Source organism: Salvelinus sp. IW2-2015, unplaced genomic scaffold (genome assembly GCF_002910315.2).
Source record: "Salvelinus sp. IW2-2015 unplaced genomic scaffold, ASM291031v2 Un_scaffold2129, whole genome shotgun sequence".
Lineage (NCBI taxonomy): Eukaryota > Metazoa > Chordata > Actinopteri > Salmoniformes > Salmonidae > Salvelinus > Salvelinus sp. IW2-2015.
This window is the reverse complement of record NW_019943464.1, coordinates 55,164-64,270: the sequence shown is the minus strand read 5'-3', so window position 1 is coordinate 64,270 and position 9,107 is coordinate 55,164. Positions and strand designations below refer to the sequence as shown.

The following is a 9,107-nucleotide window of genomic DNA, read 5'->3' as shown; positions in this document are numbered from 1 at the left end:
TCACCTCACTCTCTCCCCCTCTCTCTCTTTCCCATCCTCTCTCTCTCTCTTCTCTCTCTCCCTCTTTCCCATCATCTCCTCTCTCTTCCATCTCTTCTCTCTCTTCCTCCCATCACCTCTCTCTCTTTCACTCCCTCCCCACCCTCTCTCCATCTCTCTCTATCCATCTCTTTCTCTCTCTCTCTCCCTCCACACCCTCTCTCTCCATCTCTCTCTCTATCATCTCTTCTTTCTCTCTCCTCCCACACCCTCTCCTCCATCTCTTTCTCTCCCTCCCACACCCTCCTCCACTCAGTAGGCCTATTTCCATTAGAAAGAGTATTCTACATATCAATCCCTTTAAAGCTCTAATTAAAAGCTGCTATATATTCACTCTGAATCCCTGCCTGCTTTCGTCAGTGATCTGGAAATACGCAGGTTGTCCCTCTGCTACCCTGTCACAGGTGGGCGAGGGTCCGGGCCTGCATCTGGGAACCAAATTAGTTCATTGTTAGGAGAGGACTAGGGGGTCTTCATCTGGGGGGGGGGGTTTAGCATCCCAAATAGCACCCTATTCCCCTATGTAGTGCACTACTTTTTGGCCAGAACCCTACGGATCACGGTCTTAAGTAGTGCACTACATAGGGAGTAGTGTGCTATTTGGGAGAACACCTTAGTCGATGCAGTTCTATCGTTATGGGTGATCGTTATCCCCCCGTGTCGTCATCACCGGCCTCCCAGTACTCATATGCTAAGAAAGGAGGACTCAACACAGATACAGAGACTCTCTTTTGGTGATCACTCATCCTCATCGTACCTAGGGCAAAGAATATTAATTTGACAGCGTTTTGTGCTTGTTTTCCTGAAACATAATATCACATGAAGGGTGTTTTTCCACTCTTTAAAAAAGAGATTAACTCACACTCATTCCCACCGCGCTGGGAGCAAACCAGATTGCTAGGCAGCTTTCCATTGACACAGGTTTATTCGACAAGAGATGTCACCCAAAAAATGATTGCGATATTTGTAACGGAAACGGCAGATATAGGAGACATGTTTAAAGGTCGATAACATTTTTATCCGTTCGACAGTGCTGGATTTGACTTTTGTCTAACTTTCTTTATTGCGACAAATGATGGAAATAAATTAAATTATTCAAAATAATTCATAATAAACTATGAAGCTCAACTCCACATTTAATTCCAAATCAAATTTTTCAATTATACACATTTTTCTTTGCAGGATCCAAGTCCCGACTTTCAAGAATGGCTGAATTGTTTCGCCTTGCTTTTCTGGTTGGCTGGATGCTAGTTTCACCATCCAATTATTACAGATTTACAGGAGTGCAAATTTCACCATGGCGATACGTTGGCYCATGAGAATTAWTAGAATATTGCAAATATTAAATCAAGTTTTTGGATTCTATACATACTGGGATTTGCAGGCTACCGAAGACATGAAACAAATTAGGTTGGAAGGCATACAGGCTGTCGCCAATTTATTAACGAGCAATTTGCCTAAATGGGTGATGGAAATACTTCAACCACTTAATTTTATTAGACATTGTAGGTTTTTGAGAAAAAGTTTTTTTTTTTAATAAATATTTTTTGGTGTGAAGTCATTATATTCAGCTGTTTATTAAATTGACAAGACAGTTAAATTGAAACACACCCTAGCAGGAAAATGTCAAATCTATTTTCTATGTGAACTTCCTAAATGCCTACAAAAAAAAGTTCATGGAAACATACCTACTGATCGTCCAAATCTGCTGACACAAAATGTTCGAGGGAATATTTAATCTCTTTATTAAAAACAGCAACAAGTTGACTGGGTAAAGAAGGCCATTCAATTATCTGTTATGAGCTGGAAAAAGCTCTCCTTGTCAACAGACTGACAGAAACATGACTGAATTAGGGTTGTAAAATGGTGATAACCCAAAATGACCATGTTTTCCCAGAAATACCGGATGGAGGTTTCCTGGAATCGGGAGGGATTAAGCAGGAAATCCTGATCCGAATCTCAAACCAGGATTTCTGAAAAACCCGGCAACGTGAGGAAAGTTAGCARCATTTTGCAACCCAACGCTGAATAATACAGTAGGCCCACATTGGAACATACAATGTAATGATCCTTTTWAGCCGCATAGGAGATTATGCTCGTTTAAAACATGATATCAAATAAGAATACCATTTTATTTTAAACAAGTTAAACAAACAGACAATTCTGTTTATTTCCTGGAGTAAGACTTTCCATTTTTATAGACCATGATCTAAAAACAAAAACAATAAAAACAGTGGACACTATTTCATGTTTTCTCACAGTACAGTCCAAGTGTATTGGCATTAGTATGCAACCTCTATGTATGCGCAGTGTGGTATTCCATGGCTATAACAGTATCCACCGTGGATACCTTAGTCTGGAGAAGGAAGAGGCCAAGTGGATCAGCTTGGGCTGAGGGAGACAGGAAATTCCTTTCTCACTGTGTCTGCCAGCTGGGGATCAGCCTCCGACAACATGAAGACCAGGTGTTGTACCTGTACAGGTAAAGGAAGGCAGAGGTGGAAAAAGTACCCAAATTGTGTCATACTTGAGTAAAAGTAAACGTACCTTAATAGAAAATTACTCAAGTAAATGTGAAAGTCACCCAGTAAAATCATACTTGAGAAAAAATCTAAAAGTYTTTGGTTTTAAATATACTTAAGTATCAAAAGTATAGATCATTTCAAATTGCTTATATTAAGCAAACCAGACCGCAATATTTTCTTGTTTTATTTATTTAAGGTTAGCCTGGGGAACACTGCAAACAAAGCATTTGTGTTTATTGAGTCTGCCAGATCAGCGCAGGAGAGACGACCAGTGACGACCAAAGATGTTCTCTTGATAAGTGCGTGACTTGGACCATTTTCCTGTCCTGCTAAGCATTCAAAATGAAACGAGTACTTTTGGGGGGTCAGGGAAAATGTACGGAGTAAAAAGTACATTATTTTACTTAGGAATGTAGTGAAGTAAAGTACAGATACACAAAAAAAAAACGACTTAAGTAGTACTTTAAAGTATTTTTTTTACTTAAGTACTTTCTACCACCGGCGGAGGGTTAGTTATGACAACCTGAAGACCAGGTGTTGTAACTCTACAGGTGATGTAGGCTTGGTTATGACAACATCTATTCACACCGGGAGGAAGTGTGAGGGAAACCACGTRTCCAGAGAACAAGTGACATCACAGACAAAGACAACACGTAAACTGGAAACAAACTCTTGTTGACCTGATTTAGTATCACAATGATGCCACCACAATGTTCACGATAAACTATCCACTGACCTCTATATATAGGAGCCTCTATTTGTCAGTCATGATGGATATTATGTGCGCATTATAAAGGGAGAACTTACGGCAGGGCTGAAGTGGGGGAGCATAGAGCCTACTGCTGACAGACATGTCTTTTCTGTCAGGTAACCTCTCGTCACCAACTCAGACACCGCATCCTAGGGATCACACACACAGACACGTCATTGTAAATAAGAATTTGTTCTTAACTGACTTGCCTAGTTAAGTAAAAAGTCTAAATAAATAAAATAAATAAATATAGGTTATAAACATACAATATAAAAAAATGTCATATCAACTTATTTTGGTTTAGAGATGAAGTAACATTGTAGGAAACGGTGACTGTTTTTTTTTGATTGACAGTTGCYGCGGCAGCGTTACCTTGGTGAGGTCAGTGATGACGTCAGAGAGGAACTCAGCCGTGGTCTGGATCAGAGCCTGGAGCTGCTCATCCACCTTCTCCTCCTCCTCCTGTCCATCCTTCTTCTCCTTCGGTCCGTGTCCTGAACTGACCTGGTACTCTCTATGGTACTGCAGTACCCTCAACAAGCTCCCAACTAGAGGCAACACTGGAGAACAGAGAACAGACCTTTCAGATACTTTGGGATGATTCGGAACATGAAAAAAAAAAAAACACATAAAATTTTGCCTTATATAATGTTTTCACTTTCAGGTTACAGTGACTTTCATTTGTTTTGGTTAGAAAAAACCGATCTGTTAGTGAAAGAAGAATAAATTAAATGAGGCTCACGTCTGGTGATTAAGCAGTAACAACATTAGAAACATCTRGTCTCTCTCTGTCTCACGGTACAAGACAGATTGAGAGACGGTGTCAGAGACTAAAGTGAAATCCAGGGGGTCTCTTACGTGTGTCTGCTTTGCTGTGCTCTGCTTGCCGGTCCTGACACGCATACAGGACTGACAGAACAGCCAGCGCATGGACCAGTAAGCTCTTCTGTTCCTGTAGTACTAACGGAGGGTCGTCTGGCTGACACAGGTCCTCACACACTACCRCACACAGGAAGGTCCATAGAGCCTGGCCTGTCCCACCTGCAACAGCTGGAGACGAGGGACTGAGTTATATTTCATGTCTACTTAGTCAACTTTACTTGCTATGAGTAATGAATACAGTGGAAATCTTACTAACTTCAGCTACCAGGATAAAAAAACAGCTAGATAGAAATATATTAACATAATAGCGTACTAGATATACCAAGAGGGAGAAGTCATTTAAAAGAGAGAAGTTCCTGTAATTTATGGATTTTTTCCCAACCAGTCACAATAGCTGTCAAAACATTTATTGAATACATAAAAGCAGCCATTTTGAACAACACGTCTCACCCAGTGTCTGAATCCCATGATGGATAGTGGTGAGGAGCTGGAGGGCATGCAGGTACACCTCTAAACCCTCTGGACTCTCTGACCTGTGGAAACACATGGATAGCCCCCTAATAAACTCTCTGACCTGTGGAAACACATGGATAGCCCCCTAATAAACTCTCTGACCTGTGGAAACACATGGATAACCCCCTAATAAACTCTCTGACCTGTGGAAACACGTGGATAGCCCCTCATAAACCCTCTGGAACTCTCTGACCTGTGGAAACACGTGGATAGCCCCTCATAAACCCTCTGGAACTCTCTGACCTGTGGAAACACGTGGATAGCCCCCTAATAAACTCTCTGACCTGTGGAAACACGTGGACAGCCCCTCATAAACCCTCTGGAACTCTCTGACCTGTGGAAACACGTGGATAGCCCCCTAATAAACTCTCTGACCTGTGGAAACACGTGGATAGCCCCTCATAAACCCTCTGGAACTCTCTGACCTGTGGAAACACGTGGATAGCCCCRRAWTAAKCTCTCTGACCTGTGGAAACACGTGGAWAGCCCCTCATAAACCCTCTGGAACTCTCTGACCTGTGGAAACACGTGGATAGCCCCCTAATAAACTCTCTGACCTGTGGAAACACGTGGACAGCCCCTCATAAACCCTCTGGAACTCTCTGACCTGTGGAAACACGTGGATAGCCCCTCATGTTGCTTGTCATATCAGAATGACGCCACCCAGTGGCAGGTCTGCTGAAATCATGATGTCATGCTGTTACAAACTTGCTCTTACTGACACCTCCATCAAAGCGGTTCTAACAGAGAGCCGTATTTACCAATACCTGCTAAGATAATATTATTATAATATCAGCAGAAACAAACGTCTTTACCTTAGCTGCTTGGCAGCCTCGAGGAGCGAGGAGGCCACATCCAGACGCCTCTCCCCCTCCTCCTCCTCCTCCTCTTCTTCATCACTGGGCTGAGATCCAGCTGTGACCCAGGTCTTCATCAACTCTTCATCCAAGTCAAACAGCTTGTCAACCAGCTCCCCCACCTTCACCAGCAGGTCCACTACACACACACACACACACACAGTGAATGAAAAGTAAACAGTGGGTTTCACTCAGTTTCATCAAATATATATATATCTTCCTGGATGGCTCGGTATTGTCTGGTCTTCAGGGGGCATCGAGAGTCTTCCTGGATGGCTCGGTATTGTCTGCCTCGAAGGGAGCATAGAATGTGTTAAGCCTGTCTGGAACGAAGGCTTCGGTGGGCACCAGACAGCTGGATGCGCCTTTTGTAGTCTGTGATAGCCTGTAGTCCTTGCCACAGGCGACGCAAGTCTGAGTTGTCGAATATCAATTCAAGTTTGAGTCTGTATTGTCTTTTTGCGRCCCTAATGGAWTTGCAGAGCTCGTACGTGCTTGCCTTGCATGGCGTTGTGTGCCACAGAGTCACCGGGGTTCGTTRTGCTGACATAGAATGCTGCAGAACAGGGCTCTCAGCATAGTACGGATTCCTCCATTCATCCAGAGATTTTGGTGGGGGTATGTCTGATTGTTATTGTGGGTACAACATCATGAACACATTTCCTAATGAAGCCGGTGACTGACGATGTATATTCCTCCTTGTTGATAGATGAGTCCCTGGGTGGATAAATCTTTGAACAAATTCTAAATCAATATTCTCAATCAATATTCTCAATATACTCACATTTGTGTAAGTTACATTTGACAAATGATTCCCAGTAGATTTGGAAAGAAAACATCTTTCATCACATTGAGTTGTTGTAACATATGAAGGACCTACTGTTGGTGGAGCTGCACATGATGAAGCAGAGGCTGGAACACACAGAGGTGTGCTGCCGTACTCTCTCTAGCCACAGAGAAGACACATCGTTTTGGGACACACAGGTCAGCAGCAGTCTGGACATAAAGACATTCACACCAATCAACAACGAAATATCAACAAAACACAAAAAACGCAGTCTAAAAACATTAGAAGACTTTGACAAGACCTGGGCCCGATTTCCCGATAGTCATGGAACTTAGGCATACGAGTGTTACGACAATGCATCGCTCCGACAATGCATCGCTCCGACAACGGACGAAAATATAACACGCGTTTGCAAAAAACACCACGCAGAAGAAAAAAAAAAGAACGTTGGCTAGGTGTGTCGTTGGAGCATGTGTCGAATACTGATAGGATGGAACGAAAAGGGAGCTCCCGAGTGGCGCAGCGGTCTAAGGCACTGCATCTCAGTGCTTGAGGCAGACACCCTGGTTCAAATCCAGGCTGTATCACAACCGYCCGTGATTGGGAGTCAGATAGGGCGGCGCACAATTGGAAAAGCGTCGTCTGGGTTTGGCTACGGTGTAGGCCGTCATTGTAAATAAGAATCTGTTCTTAACTGACTTGCCTAGTTAAATAAAGGATACATTTTTTTTTAAAGGGCAGCACTGCTCTCAGATCAGCTTTCTCCATTCAAATCTGACCTTAACATTAGAAGTATTCCACAATACTGACGACAGATCAGCTCATATTACCACCTATAGCTGAAAATATTGTGGCTGCTTATTATAATGCTTAGTCCTACTCTATAATAAACACACGAAATCACAGATCTGGCATATCGTCGCACACGTTGTAACACATCATGAAATATATTGAGGCCCCCCAAAAAATACAGACAATGTAGCCTACAATTAGCAAAAATAGAACTCAATTGGACTGAACATGTAATGAATTTCAATATGATTCAACTCTATAGGACTATGTAGGCAAATTGATGTGGTTCTGTACTTGAGGCCTTCTTGTCTATTAAATGTTCTGTATATTATGTCATGTTTCCTGTTTTGTGTGGACCCCAGGAAGAGTATCTGCTGCTTTCACGACAGCTAATATGGATCCTATTAAAAACACCAACAAATACCTATAGGATTAATGTATATATTATGTATATAGTCATCTCGGTTTTCATTTGAAAGCATGTTTTAATCCTTTGTTTGTTTCTAACAATTGCAAAGACATTGGGAAACTTTTGTAGTCAACTTCATTCCCAAGTTATCASAGGTCACAGAGAGACAGATAAACAMCTTGATCCTATGTTTAGCGGAGATCTTGTGTGTATAAAGTGAGGTGGAAGGGCAAAAAAATATATTATAATGTCGCACTTAGCTGTTCTACGAGTGGTCACAAGCAATTGGCAAATAACGGACGCCTCGATGGTTTTGAGAAACYGCTCGGAGATTTAACGACGCTCCTACGAAGGTTCTAATGATGAAATGACCCTTAAGATGCTTTAGGGAAACCYYGCTCAGTTCATTTAGGAGAGMTAAATCTCGATTTAAAAAAAAGWATACACAGCATTGTGCTTCTTCCTCTTATTTGAGCTACGACAACAGACAATGAAGGATTTTCTAGCCTTTTCAGGGTATTCTCACCTGCATGTCTCCAGCAGTGTAGGGGGATCAGTGTCTCCAAGAAGGAGCAACAGCACCACCCTGTGGAGAGAAACAGAATTACCCCAGAGAAACAGTTAACATCCACCATGAGTTGGAACGGTGCTGGTACATACCAGAGCCAACATAGTACTGTTCAGGCTGTCATGACAGTGCGAAAAGGGTTTTAGTAAACGGCCATCTCTACCTACCCTAGGTCGTTGTTCTGGCTGAGGGTCAGACAAGTGTCAGGGAAGCAGGCTATGTTACCCAGGATCCCCACACATATCTCCTGGGAAGAGGGGACAAGGGAAAACATCAATAAGACACCATGGCAACATGATGTTTGTGCCAATTTAAAATGTTCCTGGGCGGGTGCAAWTGGTGGAAAAATAGTGATTAATATTATTATTAATATTGCATTTCAAAGACGAGACGGTGGACTGATTAAGCAATATGGCCCAATGGGGGGTGTGTGATATATGGCCAATTCACCATCGTATAGCACAAACCCCCGAGGTGCCTTATTGCTTTGTCATACCCGTGGAATATAGGCTGTCAGCCAAATCAGAATCCAGGGGGTCGAACCACCCAGTTTTATAATGGCCATATACCACACACCCGAGGTACTTTATTGCGATTATAAACTGGTTACCAACGTAATTAGAGCAGTAAAAATATATATTTTTGTCATACCTGTGGTTTACGGTCTGATATACCACGGCTGTCAGCCAAATCAGAATTCAGGGGGTCGAACCACCCAGTTTTATAATAGAATATAACACACATGATGTAAACTAGAACAGTTCACTCACAGTGAGACGAGGGCATCGAGACTTAGCGATCACTCCCAGGAGGATATCTGCAGCTTTGAACTCCTGTAAGAAACCAGCCACATCCTACAGGAGAGACAGGAAGACAGGGTCATATTAACCCACATCCTACAGGAGAGACAGGAAGACGGGGTCATATTAACCCACATCCTACAGAGAGACAGGAAGACAGGGTCATATTAACCCACATCCTACA

General features: G+C 42.6%; 1 protein-coding gene across 1 annotated transcript in view; it reads right to left on the bottom strand.

Moving 5' to 3' along the window:
• Window positions 1-1,760: 1,760 nt before the first annotated feature.
• saal1 (serum amyloid A-like 1) overlaps window positions 1,761-9,107 on the bottom strand; it is a 17,794-nt gene continuing 10,447 nt past the window's right edge. The window contains exons 4-13 of the mRNA XM_024140408.2: window positions 8,894-8,977; window positions 8,291-8,370; window positions 8,082-8,141; window positions 6,448-6,563; window positions 5,526-5,706; window positions 4,648-4,730; window positions 4,174-4,365; window positions 3,688-3,875; window positions 3,372-3,464; window positions 1,761-2,513 (exon numbers count right to left, since the gene is read on the bottom strand). Of these exons, the coding sequence (XP_023996176.1) occupies window positions 2,421-2,513; window positions 3,372-3,464; window positions 3,688-3,875; window positions 4,174-4,365; window positions 4,648-4,730; window positions 5,526-5,706; window positions 6,448-6,563; window positions 8,082-8,141; window positions 8,291-8,370; window positions 8,894-8,977 (1,170 nt within the window). The 3' untranslated portion in view covers window positions 1,761-2,420. The remainder of the gene's footprint in view (window positions 2,514-3,371; window positions 3,465-3,687; window positions 3,876-4,173; window positions 4,366-4,647; window positions 4,731-5,525; window positions 5,707-6,447; window positions 6,564-8,081; window positions 8,142-8,290; window positions 8,371-8,893; window positions 8,978-9,107) is intronic.